We start from the raw sequence: 15,818 nt of genomic DNA on the forward strand, positions 1-15,818 counted from the left end.
AAGTCCTACCTCCTGCATCTTTAGTCCATTCCCTGGCTATTAGATCCAAGAAGCCTTCTCTTTCAAACCATGCCAATCCGAAAGAAAAGGAATTTTTGTTCCCCATGTGGGTTGCCTCACCAGAGTCAACCAGTAAAGGGGTGTGGTCAGAGATTCCGCATGATAATGCCTGGACTGTTACCAGGGGAAATTTCTGCTCCCATTCGACGCTCGCGAGGACTCGATCCAGCTTCTCAAACATCGGGTTTGGCAAGGTATTAGCCCAGGTGAACTTTCTACCCGAAAGTTCTATCTCTCTCAGATCTAAGCTTTCAATAATGGTATTAAACATGAAGGACCACTTGTCGTCGAAGTTGTCATTGTTCTTTTCCTCTCTCCTTCTAATAATGTTGAAGTCACCCCCAACCAAGATTGGAAGTTGCTTGGAACCGCAAATTCGGACAAGATTTTCCAAAAATTCTGGTTTGAGTTCGGGGTGCGCGGCACCATATATGGCCACCAGTGCCCAATTAAACCCATCGGCCTTCGATCTAACCCGAAACTTAAGTGTGAAGTCTCCCATCACTATGCTTCGGACCTCCAGCGATTTGCATCTAACTCCAAGTAAGATCCCACCTGATCTTCCTCTCGGAGGTAGCAGTGCCAATCAAAATTGACACCTCCCGATAAAGTACTGAGAAACTGGGGAGAGAAATATCTCTACCAGTTTCCGAGAGGGCAATAATATCCAACCTATGCTCGATAGAGGCATCCGCAAGAAACCTTCTTTGAGCCAAGTCTTTCAGACCTCTGCTATTCCAAAAGATTCCTCTCATATTTCATCATGATTTTTTATTAGTACGGATCTCGGCACTTCTACGCACCGCTGAAGTAGGATAAATCTTCCGCTTCCACTTGCGTTTAGGCTTGTTTTGATCCTCCACCCGGTCCTCACAACCGGGCTCCGTGGACCTAACTACCTCAACCTCGATAGGATCATCCTCCTCCTCTGTCTCAGGAAGGGATGGTGCAAGATCCACACAAAAGTTATCGAGCACCCTGACTCCCAACGCATCTATGTCAGAATCATTCATGGGTTTGACCGCTGCTAAGTTTCGAATCATTTCTAGAGCGTGTTCCGCTTCCAAATCCAGGATATCATTTACGGAGTTAGAAATTCCACTATCATTACTACCTAGTGAAACTCCTAATTGATTTGCATTATGAATAATCTCATTATTAGAAAAATGCAGAATGGAATTGGAGGTGTTGACCGACATACCCGTAGTGACCTCAATGCCACGAAGCTTGGCCACCCTCATGGCGCACCGCTGCTGCATGTCATCAACATACAGGTGATCCTGGAGGCGGCAGCTCATCCGTCGCCCCTTAGATACCAGATCCGGAATCCCCCCATAAGCGATGATCTCCTCCCGAGTAGCCTCGTTCGAGGTAAGGCCTCCAGCCTCACCCCCAACACACTGCGGGGCTGCACCACTCAAAGAAGCGGCAAGAGCTATCGCAAGCAACGGTGAGGAACTCCGCGGCCCCGTCGACATCAGCCGCCACCCGTCGCCCTGGGACATAGGCGCGCTGGGGGGTGAATGAGCGAGCGGCCTGCCCATACTCCCCACCCGACGCGGCCCTTTGGCTAGAGGGAGTCGCGGGTACCACAGCAGGTGCGGCCACTTCCCCTTGTCGCGGCCGTCATCATCGGATCCGTCGCCCGGGATGTGGCAATGGTTAGAGTGGGAGAATGAGGGGCCACCTGCCTAAGATCCTCCCCCTCACCCTCGACCGAAGTCATCTCAGTGACAATCGCATCGAAGCACCCATCCACAGAACCTGTAGCAGCATCAAAGTCCAGGGAAGGTAGCATGCGCTCAAGCACATCATCACACTCCACTCGATCACTCCAGAGTCTGCGAGGAGCAGAAGCTTGCTCAAACGACCCAAATCTCAGAGTGCTCATAGGCACCGTAGAGGATGGTGTCGCCCCATCCCCCGGCGTCTAAGAAGCAGACCCCGAACCATTGGACAATTCTCGCCCAACATCGTCCACTCGCGCCTCCTTAGCACCCGAGCCATCATCTCTATCCTGCATATCCACATCAGTCCCAGCTAGAGCCTCAGCAAAAAATCGGTCTCCTCAAACTCAATGTTGAGGTTGTAGATCTGGCCCCTATGTGTCCACTTAACCACATCTGGCACGAACTCAATATCCAGAACACTCACCAGCAGTCGGGCCACCCCGTTAGCTCGGGTAAAGGCCATATCCACTCTCTCAGTTTTCTTAACCAATATTCCCAAGCTAGCAGCGACCCGAGCATCCTGCAGCGGCTTCGAGGGAGCCCCCGAGAAACATAACCAGACCTGACTAAGAGGCTTGCCCTGTGGCTCTACCTTCTTCCACTCATGAAATTCCAGGATGCACTCTGTGCCAGGCACTCTGCACAACCCAAAACTCAGAAGTCGCTGCAAGTCCTCAACAGAAGGGAAATCAACCTTATACATGTTGGCCTCGAGTCTGATAAGCTCCCACTAAAAGTCACTTGGAGCTAACTCCTTAAGCCTCTGCAAAATCTGAGTCTCAGACACATCACCTTTGGTGACCCTAGTGGTCGTGCTCTGGGTCTCCTTTGTGATCTCCCTCGCACTACAAGACTCAAAGAACATCAACTCATCACAACACACCCCATAAATGGTAATACTCGGCATCTGTTCACGCAGAATCGGGCACTCCCCCGTATCATGCGCTTGCTTGAGGCAGGTATCACAAAGCTCGATCACGCATTCAGCAATAAAGTGGCCCTTCTCACCACAACGATAACACAACATCTTATCCTTTTTGCGAGCCAACTTGGACGCTCTATCAGTATCTGCCCTGTCAACAGCCTCGACCGAGCCCGCCACCATGGTCTCAGTCTCAGGTATCTCAGCATTAGCCAGTGCGGTCACCACATCCATAGCCTGACCGGACATCTCCGACATCTGACCGGGATCGGCACCTCTGCTGAGGCCGTCGGCTCAACGACGACAGGCGGAGGAGGCTGACGGTGACGGTTCCTACCACCTCGACCACCACGATGACCACGATAACCACCTCGCTGCCGATAGTCTGGGCCAGATGGCCCCTCCACAAAGCCACCCAGAGGGCCGTGAAAAGGTCTCTCAGCTATTCCATCGCTCTGCCAAGCATATCCACGGCCGCCGCCCACCGACGACGAACCACGGTGTTGGCAATCACCACACGCATTGTAACCATCGTCACCCGAACTGAGGCGGACCATTAGCACCACGGTTTGCCGGACCATGAGGCAAACCCGCACCTCCATCTCCCACGTTGTCAAATTGAGGCGGCGGTGCATGTGTCTGCATCGGCCCAGGCCGTTTTTGCGGCGGCCACGCGACGTAGTGGGGTGGCGGCGCACCCCGAGGCTGCTGCCCGTGCGACTGAGCCTGGTTGCGAGGAGGGGCGACGGCAGTCCTGGGCGGTGACGGCCTCGGCCCTTGAGCAGCACCACCCCGCCCCACAGCGGCCACAGCTACCGGGCCATGCACCGGCGGCCGAGGCCCTAGCTGGCCACCTCCGCGACCCGCAGCTACCGGCACTGCCCCGGCTACCACTGGAGGTCTAGGTCCTGGCGGCGCCGCGGCACCACGCCCAGCGCCGACAACCGGCGGCACGACAACACCACGTCCCGCTCCAGCCGCCACCATAGGCTTCTTCCCCAGCGGCGAACCAGCCTCGCGGCCAGCCATGGACACAAGGGGGGATACGTGCCACACGCCCAGGACCGCACGAAGGGAAGCCCGGCTTCGCACAGCGCCAAGAAACCCTAGCGAGCGGCAAGGACGAACGAGACGAACGAAGATCGAACAATCTCCTGCATGAGTCGGTGCAGTCAACATAGGTGGGAACCGGTTTAGCCTAGGCCTCATACCCAGCTAATCTCGGCCCACCCAATTGCGACCCAAACTCACTCTGCACTGGCCCATTGCGGCCAAGGAGAGAATTCAAACGTAGCGCCCGAGTCGCCGTGATCCCGATCGCCGGCATCACCGGCGTGGACGCCGCGATCGCCGCCGGCGCCGGTCCAGCCACCGCCCCGCGAGCATTTCTTCTCCTCTTAACTACTATCCAAGACTCCGAACGAATCATATCGAAAAGGGTTAGGTTTGGTAGACTTACCTTAGGGAGGGGGCCCTTCCATGGCCTGATCACCGTTGCCGCCGTTCTCCGATGAACAACACGACGAACCATCTGTTGGGGAACGTAGTAATTTCAAAAAAATTCCTACGCACACGCAAGATCATGGTGATGGCATAGCAACGAGAGGGGAGAGTGTTCGTCCACGTACCCTCGTAGACCGTAAGCGGAAGCGTTATGACAACGCGGTTGATGTAGTCGTACGTCTTCACGATCCGACCGATCCAAGCACCGAACGTACGGCACCTCCGAGTTCAGCACACGTTCAGCTCGATGACGATCCCGGGCTCCGATCCAGCAAAGCTTCGGGGATGAGTTCCGTCAGCATGACGGCGTGGTGACGATGATGATGTTCTACCGGCGCAGGGCTTTGCCTAAACTCCGCGAAGATATGACCGAGGTGGAATATGGTGGAGGGGGGCACCGCACACGGCTAAGGAACGATCCGTAGATCAACTTGTGTTGTTATGGGGTGCCCCCTGCCCCCGTATATAAAGGAGGAAGGGGGAGGTGCGGCCGGCCTAGGAGGGGGCACGCCAAGGGGAGTCCTACTCCCACCGGGAGTAGGACTCCCTCCTTCCTTGTTGGAGTAGGAGAAGTGGAAAGAGGGGGAGAGGGAAAAGGAAAAGGGGGCTGCCCCCCTTGTCCAATTCGGACCAGAGGGGGGGGGCGCAGGCCTCTTTCCTTTTGGCCTCTCTCCTCTATTCCCGTATAGCCCAATAAGGCCCATATACTCCCCGGCGAATTCCCGTAACTCTCCGGTACTCTGAAAAATACCCGAATCACTCGGAACCTTTCCGAACTCCGAATATAGTCGTCCAATATATCGATCTTTACGTCTCGACCATTTCGAGACTCCTCGTCATGTCCCTGATCTCATCTGGGAGTCCGAACTCCTTCGGTACATCAAAACTCATAAACTCATAATATAACTGTCATCGTAACGTTAAGCGTGCGGACCCTACGGGTTCGAGAACTATGTAGACATGACCTAGAACTATTCTTGGTCAATAACCAATAGCGGAACCTGGATGCCCATATTGGTTCCTACATATTCTATGAAGATCTTTATCAGTCAAACCGCATAACAACATACGTTGTTCCCTTTGTCATCGGTATGTTACTTGCCCGAGATTTGATCGTCGGTATCCAATACCTAGTTCAATCTTGTTACCGGCAAGTCTCTTTACTCGTTACGTAATGCATCATCCCGTAACCAACTCATTGGTCACATTGCTTGCAAGGCTTATAGTGATGTGCATTACCGAGAGGGCCCAGAGATACCTCTCCGACAATCGGAGTGACAAAACCTAATCTCGAAATACGCCAACTCAACATGTACCTTCGGAGACACCTGTAGTACTCCTTTATAATCACCCAGTTACGTTGTGACGTTTGGTAGTACCCAAAGTGTTCCTCCGATAAATGGGAGTTGCATAATCTCATAGTTACAGGAACATGTATAAGTCATGAAGAAAGCAATAGCAACATACTAAACGATCAAGTGCTAGGCTAACGGAATGGGTCATGTCAATCACATTATTCTCCTAATGATGTGATCCCATTAATCAAATGACAACACATGTCTATGGTTAGGAAACATAACCATCTTTGATTAATGAGCTAGTCAAGTAGAGGCATACTAGTGACTATATGTTTGCCTATGTATTCACACATGTATCATGTTTCCGGTTAATACAATTCTAGCATGAATAATAAACATTTATCATGAAATAAGGAAATAAATAATAACTTTATTATTTTCTCTAGGGCATATTTCCTTCACCATCTCCTTCTCTCCCGCGTGAAGCCCTATCCTAGCCGGATTGTCAAGGGGCAGCACCTTGTCGGTAGTCATCGCCACTTCCTCTTCATCGTAGCCGGAGTTGAAAAAATCATAGATTAGGTCAGATGGCGTCGGCGACGGCAGAGTCGCCTGAGAGATCGCATCCGCCTCCCCGTCCACATCTTCCTCGTCGATGTCAGCGAGAGCCCAGAACCGGCCCCCGACTCGCCGTCAATCGCCAGGGGATGGTGGCGGCGCGCACGCGGTTGCCCCCGCAGTCGCTTTTCCCATCGCCCAATTTGTTATCTAAAAAAGGGGAGATATTTTCACTTCCCGGCCTCTGCACCAACTAAGGATGCATACGGCCATTTTAGTATGAGTACCAGATAAACATGGTCCTCGGGATTTTTTAAATGAGTATCAAGATATTTATTGATGAGTGGTTCCACCACACACCGAGCTTGATCCTCAATAAACGGGGGGAAACCCCTGTGCATCGCCTGACAATTCTAGGAATTGAACTCGGGTCGTTGGGATGCACAACCGCATACCCAACCACTGAGCCAAGGCTCTCTCTGCTTTAAAATCGGGGGAGAAATAGACTTTCCCGGCCTCTACACCAATTAGGGATGCATACGGTCATTTTAGTATGAGTACCAAGATAACATGGTCCCCAGAATTTTTTAAATGAATATCAAGATATTTTTTGATGAGTGGTTCCACCATACATCAAACTTGATCCTCAATAAATGGGGGAAAACCCTTGTGCATCACTTGTCAATTCTAGAAATTGAACTCAGGTCGTTGGGCTACACAACCGCATGCGCAACTCGGGTCTGGTGGGGGGGGGGGGGTGGTGGAATCTGGGCGTGCAAAAACCGTTTTTTGGCTGACAGTGGTGGCCCATGTGTCGCTTTTCCTTCCGCTGGAGCCCCCAAGCGCCTCCCAATGCGCTGGGTTCGGCCTGCGACCGCTGACCGAACCGGTGGAATTCGGCGTCCTGGGAAGACGACTAGGGTTTTTTCGGCATCAGCAGGAAAAAAATCGCCCTGAGGGGTCTGTCGGGACCTCGAGTGGAGATGCTCTAAGGGATGGGAGCACCTGGTATTCTCCCCTCTTGAAAAGGAGCATAGGCACCGTTGATTGATCTCTCAATATATATTTTTATTTGCTTATCAGGATTCGCCAGTCCACCCAGTTTAGTCATAGGAAAAAGGAACTGTTTTGCTCTGTATTGTTGCTGCTACCGACCCTTCTTGAAGCGCCTAGCTGCGTGGAGCCAGGAGAATCTTGGAATGTGTAGTTGATTATTGTGCTTTCGTATGGAATTCAGAAGAACCAAGAAAGGGAAGCAGCCACCAAGTTGGCCAACAATACATGACTGCGTTGGCTATCTTGTGTTTTTCTATTTCTTTTTTGCCTTCAGGAAAGGCACAAGAAGGCGCGCTGAAGTTTAGGTAGATGTTAGTACTACTATGCTAGATTAATTTACTTGCCCAATGCCAGTAGTAGTATCTAAAACATCTTGCGTTAGTTTACAGAGGGATTACTATATATTTTTTTGAGTCGATAGCTGATACTAATTGAAACGCGTAGAAGTTTCCCATGTTGCTACCTGGACCGATGATGGCCATGTGGCCGTGCACCTGGGTGCTGGTTAATTGATCGGTCCAAAGAAACTGCCGGTTTGAACTGATGTGGCATTTTCTTATGTTGGATGAGTCAACAAGCACAGGCCACACCAGCAGCCGACGTGCCATATATGCCGCCCCTTGCCCCTTCCCCTATTAATAGGGGAATTCCGTGCTGTCTCTCACAGTTTTGCAGATTTCAGCGGACGGCCAAAGCTTGACCATCCCCTTCTTCCTTCAACATTTGACGGCCGGCAAGCTCTTGTCCTCAGGTACAGCAGCATGCTTGCCATAGCTCTCAACTCCGCTTTGATCTTCGTGTTGCTAGTTAATCGTTTCCCTATCTGCAAGGGAATCACCACAACACCGGTGACTCCTTTTATTAGTTCGTACCATGAGTAATTCATCAATATCCATGACCTTTTGTGTCGCCCTTCCATTCTGGCACGGCTCTAGCTGAAATTAGGGTCGCCTGCAGTGCAGCGAAGGCAGACGGCCATGGACGGCGACAGCCCGGTGATGACGGACAGCGAGCGGAGGGCGTACCGGTACATGCAGGCGCCCAAGGTGCAGGGCCTGGGCGGCATCAAGAACTCATGGTCCAACGACTCCCTCTTCAGCCTCAGCTACGCCGGCGCGGGGGGCAGGGCCGTCGTCCACTCGTGCGTCTGCGCGCCCACCACGCACCCGGGCTCCTTCCGCTGCAAGCACCACCGCCAGAGCGCCGCCCACCTCGGCGTCGCCGGTCACGCGCAAGCGCAGCCCACGGCTGAGGCCGACCCCGACGCTAAGCGCAACGAGGTCCACGGAGAAATGTCGACCGCGGATGACGAGAAGGCGTCGTGATGGGGACCGCGTGCGTGTGCTTCTTCCCGGGAGAAAACGTACCGTGCTGCTTGGTTACACGTAACCGGTGCAGTACGTGGCAAAGCTTATTCCTCGTTCATTTTAAAGACTTTTTTCGTGTGTAAGGACGTTTATTTGTTTTCTATATTTGTGAGAGAAGAGCGTTTCATTTTCCTAGTAGTTATGTAGGAGTAATATATTGTTGTATATCACCCGCAATTTTCTTTTGTTGTATTTTTCTTACGAGAAACCTTATAATCTATTCATCTTTAATTATGGCAGTACAACGAACATCAGAAATAACAAAAATTTCATACAGATCCGTAGACCACCTAGTGACGACTACAAGCACTGAAGCGAGCTGAAGACACGCCGCCGTCATTACCCTCCCTCGCCGGAGCCGGTTAAACTTGTTGTAGTAAACATTCGAGAAGTCGTCGTGTTAAAGGCCCCATAGGACCAACGCGACAGAACAACAACCGCCGCTGATGAAGAGTAACGTAAATCGAAAGGATCCAATCTGAAAACACATAAACATAGACAAACTACGACCAGATCCGAGCGAATCCGTCAAGGACAGATTCATCGGAGACACACCTTCACAAGCCCACCAATGATGTTAGACACACCATTGAAACAAGGGCTAGGCGGGGAGAACCTTATTCCATCTTCAGGGAGCTGCCGCCGTCTCGTCTTCCTGAATAGGATATAAACCCCAACAAAACACAAAGAAATAACTGAAAACAGAGCCTTCCCACCGGCAAGGGCCGAGATCCACCACGCCGCCATGACCCTAAGGCCACCGGAGACGAGGCGGACCGGCGGAGGCACCGACGGAGGCAAGAGAACCCTAGAATTTTCTTGGGGAGGAGGCAGGCCGCTTGGGGACAATTTTGATCTTCTTTTGTTGTATATATGACCAAAAACATCATTTGCTACAAATAGCCCTATCGTTGTGTTTGGGTGTAGGAAAAACTGTTTGGAATTGAATTGGACTGGAAATTCTAAATTCAAGATGGAAAGGAAATGGGGTCCAATTTGACATAGAATTGAGCGTAGCTCAGGTGGGTGCATTTTTTTGGATCTTCAGTTTTTTTGTGTTCGGGGTTACTTGAGCGAGGCGTTCCCATCGATTACGAGACGTCTATGATAATTTTGTCAATCTTAAGATGTTGCGCCGGTTCAGCATCTCAAAGGTGCTAATAGGAATACGATATGCGAACATGTGTTCATAGAGCTAAGTGTATATCCGTGTATATAAGCTAGGATGTGCATGCATGTGTTCATAGAGCTAAATGTACATGCGCATATATGAGTATTTGTGGTTGTACTGTGTTCAAAAGAAAGATTTGTCTTAATACTAACATACAAACTATGAAAGCATGCAATTCCTGAAACCAACCCTCGCGGTGGTTTCGTAAGGCAATATGCCACTCTCTTTCTGTGACAAAAAAAACACCTGAAGGGCATCCTAGTTCTAATAAATATAATAAAATACTCTTGTTATCCCAAAATAAGTGTCTCAACTTTAGAATAATATTATGCCAAAATTAGTACAAAGTTAAGGCACTTTTCTTTCAGACAGAGAAAGTAGTAATTGGTACAATCCAAAGAAAAATAGTAACGGAAAGATAATTGGATGCATAATGATAAATAAATAATAAAATTACATTAAATATTATACTGCCCTTCTTCTTCTTTCGACTGTAAGTTGTTCACCCAAGATTGAAAACTAAACCAACAGTAATGAAAAGGATACCTGCAAACATCTCCGTTGTACAGGCTTTACAAACCATAATAGCCACTCACTGCTTGAAACGAGATCTAAAAATTGCTGAAGAAACATCGGTCGAGCATCACCCCCATGTACTACATGCTTGTAATCCATAACCACCGGTCTAGAGAGTTGGAGAAACCAGACCATGTTGTTGTTTATAACAACAAGGATGAAGATGTCAAAATCGCCGCACCAAAAGCCAGCCAATCAATCACCAACTGCAAAGATTCGAAGAGAGCCAACAGATCTGGCGACATGAACTCTCACATGGCCTTCATCTCCGCCGGATTGAACGCCGTCGAGGCCGGAGGGATCTTATTCCAACACATCATTGCCGTCGCCACCTCGTCGATGCCGCCAAAGAACCAAAACAATACTTAAGGAAAGGAAAAGCGAAATGGACGGGTCCCCACTCCTCTTGTCATTGACAAGGCAGTTGGATGAGGAGAGGGAGGTACCAAAGCGACGTTCTGGAGGAAACATTTGCCGACGGTTAGGGATGTTTGTAGGCCATATGCCACTTTAGCGTCCTCTTTGGATGGTTTTTGGGTCAGGCATGTTCAGAAGTTTTGACAAATTAGTTTTCTTCTTTCATTTCCAGGGCACATGGGCTCCACTGTCAACATACTTCTTCTCTCCTTTTATTTTTCACTTCATGTCGATGTTTGTCAACCAGGTTGCTCAACTCATAGGCAAGATATATATACGGCCTTAATCGATTACGAGAGCCTCTTATTTGCAGGATTTTAAGGAATATGAAAAGCATAGGATTGCAGTGTCATGGGCATATGAATTCTACGGGATTTTGATGTGTTTAATGGTTCTTTAGAGGAAAAAACAAATGATGATTTTGAAGAAGTTTAAGTGGGTGTTAAAATTCCTATGTAATGCAACACAAGGGAAGCCTTAGAAATTCTTTTAGTAGGATTCAATCCCCACGAATCAAACGGCCAGCGTAGGAAAAAATCTGATGGATTTCAATTCTTCAAAATTCCTATGATAATCCTGAAGGAAAAATGCCCTAGAGGCAATAATAAAGTTGTTATTTTATATTTACTTATTCATGATAAATGTTTATTATTCATGCTAGAATTATATTAACCGGAAACTTGATACATATGTGAATAATAGACAAAACAACGTGTCGCTAGTATGCCTTTACTAGACTAGCTCGTTGATCAAAGATGGTTAAGTTTTCCTAGACATGGACATGAGTTGTCATTTGATAACGGGATCACATCATTAGTGGAATGATGTGATGGACAAGACCCATCCATTAGCTTAGCATAATGATCGTTCAGTTTTATTGCTACTGCTTTCTTCGTGTCAAATCCGACTATGAGATTATGCAACTCCCGGACACCGGAGGAATGCCTTATGTGCTATCAAACATCACAATGTAACTGGGTGATTATAAAGATGCTCTACAGGTATCTCTGAAGGTGCTTGTTTGGTTGGCATAGATTGGGATTAGGATTTGTCACTCCGAGTATCGGAGAGCTATCTCTGGGCCCTCTCGGTAATGCACATCATATGAAGCCTTGCAAGCAATATGACTAATGAGTTAGTTATGGGATGATGCACTAAGGAATGAGTAAAGAGACTTGCCGGTAATGAGATTAATCTAGGTATGAATATCCCGACGATCGAATCTCGGGCAAGTAACATACATATGACAAAGGGAATGACTATATTGACATTGTGGTTCGACCGATAAAGATCTTCGTAGAATATGTGGGAACCAATATGAGCATCCAGGTTCTGCTATTGGTTATTGGCCGAAGAGGTGTCTCGGTCATGTCTACATAATTCTCGAACCCGTAGGGTCCGCACGCTTAACGTTCAATGACAATTGGTATTATATGAGTGATGTGTTTTGGTGACCGAAGGTTGTTCGGAGTCCCGGATAAGATCACGGACATGACGAGGAGTCTCCAAATGGTTGAGAGGTAAATATTGATATATTGTAAGGTTACATTTGGACACCGGAATGGTTTCGGGAAGTTTTGCATGTTTTTCGGAGTACCGCGAGGTTACCGGAACCCCCCGGGAATTGTTGGGCCAACATGGGCCATAGGAGAGAGGGGAGGCATCCCGCAAGGGGTGGCCACGCCCCCCTCCCATGGGGAGTCCGAATTGGACTAGGGGAGGGGGAAAGCCCCCCTTTTCTTTTCCTCTTCCCTCTCCCTTCCTCTTTTCCCCCTCCGGTTGAAGGAAAAAAGGGGGGCCGAATCCTACTAGGAGTGGAGTCCTAGTAGAACTCATCCCCCCTTGGCGCGCTCCTTGTGGCCGGCCTCCTCCCCTCCTCATTTATATATGGGGGCAGGGGGCACCCTAAAGGCACACCAATTGTTTAGCCGTGTGCGGTGCACTCCTCCGGTCATATCATTGTAGTGCTTAGGCAAAGCCCTGCGCGGATCACTTCACCAACACCATCATCGCGCCGTCATGCTGATGGAACTCATCGACTCCATCGACACTCTGCTGGATCAAGAGTTCGAGGACATCATCAAGCTGAACGTGTGCAGAACTCGGAGGTGTCGTACGTTCGGTATTTGATTGGTTGATTTGAGAAGACGTTTGACTACATCAACTGCGTTAAGTTAATGCTTACGCTTTCGGTCTATGAGGGTACGTGGACACACTCTCCCCCTCTTGTTGCTATGCATCTCCTAGATAGATCTTGCGTGAGTGTAGGAATTTTTTTGAAATTGCATGCTACGTTACCCAATAGTGGCATCCGAGCCAGGTCTATGCGTAGATGATATGCGCGAGTAGAACACAAAGAGTTGTGGGCGGTGATCGTCATACTGCTTACCACCAATGTCTTATTTTGATTCAGCGGTATTGTTGGATGAAGAGGCCCGTACCAACCTTACATGACCACATTCATGAGACCGGTTCCACCGACAGACATGCAACTAGTTTTGCATAAAGGTGGCTGGCGGGTGTCTGTTTCTCCAACTTTAGTTGAATCGAATTTGACTGTGGTCAGTGAGGGAGTCCTGGATTAAGGGGTCCTCGGATGGCCGGACTATATACATGGATCGGACTGTTGGGCTATGAAGATACAAGACAGAAGACTTCTTCCCGTGTTTGTATGTGACTCTCCTTTGCGTGGAAGGCAAGCTTGGCGATTCGGATATGTAGATTTCTTTCTCAGTAACCGACTTTGTACAACCCTAGCCCCCTCTGGTGTCTATATAAACCGGAGGGTTTAGTCCATAGGACACAATCATAATCCCATAGTCTAGACTTCTAGGGTTTTAGCTATTATGATCTCGTGGTAGATCAACTCTTGTAATACTCATATTCATCAAGATCAATCAAGCAGGAAGTAGGGTATTACCTCCATAGAGAGGGCCCGAACCTAGGTAAACATCGTGTCCCCTGTCTCCTGTTACCGTCGACCTTAGACGCACAGTTCGGGACCCCCTACCCGAGATCCGCCGGTTTTGACACCAACATTGGTGCTTTCATTGAGAGTTCCACTGTGACGTCGAAGATAGGCTTGATGGCTCGCCTTGTTATCAAGGACAACATCACCTCCGGAGGAGCATGATGACCCACAAGTGTAGGGGATCTATCGTAGTCCTTTCGATAAGTAAGAGTGTCGAACCCAACGAGGAGCAGAAGGAAATGATAAGCGGTTTTCAGTAAGGTTTTCTCTCCAAGCACTGAAATTGTAGGTAATAGATAGTTTTGTGATAAGATAAATGGTAACGAGTAACAAGTAAATAAAGTAAATAAAGTGCAGCAAGGTGGCCCAATCCTTTATGTAGCAAAGGATAAGCCTGGACAATTTCTAATAATGAGGAAGGAGCTCCCGAGGACACATGGGAATTATCGTCAAGCTAGTTTTCATCACGTTCATATGATTCACGTTCGGTACTTTGATAATTTGATATGTGGGTGGACCAGTGCTTGGGTACTGCCCTTAATTGGACAAGCATCCCACTTATGATTAACCCCACTTGCAAGCATCCGCAACTACAAAAGAAGTATTAAGGTACACCGAACCACAACATTAAACATATGGATGCAAATCAGCCCCTAACGAAGCAACGCATAAACTAGGGTTTAAGCTTCTATCACTCTAGCAACCCATCATCTACTTATTACTTCCACACGCCTTCCTCTAGGCCCAAATAATGGTGAAGTGTCATGTAGTTGACATTCACATAACACCACTAGAGGAAAAGACAACATACATCTCATCAAAATATCGAACGAATACCAAATTCACATGACTACTAATAGCAAGACTTCACCCATGTCCTCAGGAACAAACGTAACTACTCAGAAAGCATATTCATGTTCATAATCAGAGGGGTAATAATATGCATTAAGGATCTGAACATATGATCTTCCACCAAGTAAACCAATTAGCATCAGCTACAAGGAGTAATCAACACTACTAGCAACCCACAGGTACCAATGTGTGGTTTTGATACAAGATTGGATACAATAGATGAACTAGGGTTTTGAGAGGAGATGGTGCTGGTGAAGATGTTGATGGAGATTGACCCCCTCCCGATGAGAGGATCGTTGGTGATGACGTTGGTGATGATATCCCCCTCCCAGAGGGAAGTGTCCCCGGCAGAACAGCTCCGCCAGAGACCCTAGATTGGTTCCGCCAAGGTTCCGCCTCGTGGCGGCGGAGTTTCGTCCCGTAAGCTTGCCCACGATTTTCCCAGGGTAAAAGCTCTCATATAGCAGAAGATGGACACCGGAGGCCCACCAGGGGGCCCAGAAGACAGGGGGCGCGCCCAGTAGGGGGGGCACCCTCCCGGACAGGGTGTGGGCCCCCTGATGTATTTCTTTCGCTCAATAATTCTTATAAATTCCAAAAACATGTTTCATGGAGTTTCAGGATTTTTGGAACAGTGCGGAATAGGTTTCCAATGTTTGCTCCTTTTCCAGCCAGAATTCCAGGTGCCGGTATCCCCCCTCTTCATGGTAAACCTTGTAAAATAAGAGAAAATAGCCATAAGTATTGAGATATAATGTGTAGTTACAACCCATAATGCAATAAATATTGATATAAAAGCATGATGCAAAATGGACGTATCAACTCCCCCAAGCTTAGACCTCGCTTGTCCTCAAGCGGAAGCCAAAATCGAAAAATATGTCCATATGTTTAGAGATAGAGGTGTCGATAAAAATAAAATACAGACATGAGGGCATCATGATCATTCTTAAAACAGCAACATATATAGATTTTATCATATGATTTCTTATGCTCAAGTAATAATCAATTCACAATGTCAAGTATGGTTCAAAAACTTCATTGAGAACTAACAAACTATAATCTCAGTCATTGAAGCAATTGCAATTTATCATAACATCAGAAAGAGTCAACAATAGAGCTTTTTAGCAAGTCCACATACTCAACTATCATGTAGTCTTCTATAATTGCTAATACTCACGCAATATTTGTGGTTATGGAGTTTCAGCCGGACACTGAGAAAGATAGGGGCTTATTGTGTTGCCTCCCAACGTATTCACCTTTAGGTGATGTCAACAATAATAGTCCATGCTAACTTACATCCAATTGGATATATATATCATGATCTTTCAAACACGAGG

General features: G+C 48.3%; 1 protein-coding gene across 2 annotated transcripts; it reads left to right on the top strand.

The window, feature by feature from the left end:
- Positions 1-7,740: 7,740 nt before the first annotated feature.
- LOC123094865 (uncharacterized) lies at positions 7,741-8,736 on the top strand. 2 transcript variants are annotated; one of them, XM_044516741.1, is made up of 2 exons: positions 7,741-7,878; positions 8,085-8,736. In XM_044516741.1, exon 2 carries the CDS (start codon positions 8,105-8,107, stop codon positions 8,450-8,452), a length of 348 nt encoding a protein of 115 aa, XP_044372676.1. In that variant the 5' UTR covers positions 7,741-7,878; positions 8,085-8,104; the 3' UTR covers positions 8,453-8,736. The 2 variants fall into 2 exon arrangements, with proteins under 2 accessions (XP_044372676.1, XP_044372677.1); XM_044516742.1 differs by having other exon boundaries at positions 7,774-7,878; positions 8,063-8,736.
- Positions 8,737-15,818: the final 7,082 nt, after the last annotated feature.

This window comes from Triticum aestivum, chromosome 4B (assembly GCF_018294505.1).
Source record: "Triticum aestivum cultivar Chinese Spring chromosome 4B, IWGSC CS RefSeq v2.1, whole genome shotgun sequence".
Lineage (NCBI taxonomy): Eukaryota > Viridiplantae > Streptophyta > Magnoliopsida > Poales > Poaceae > Triticum > Triticum aestivum.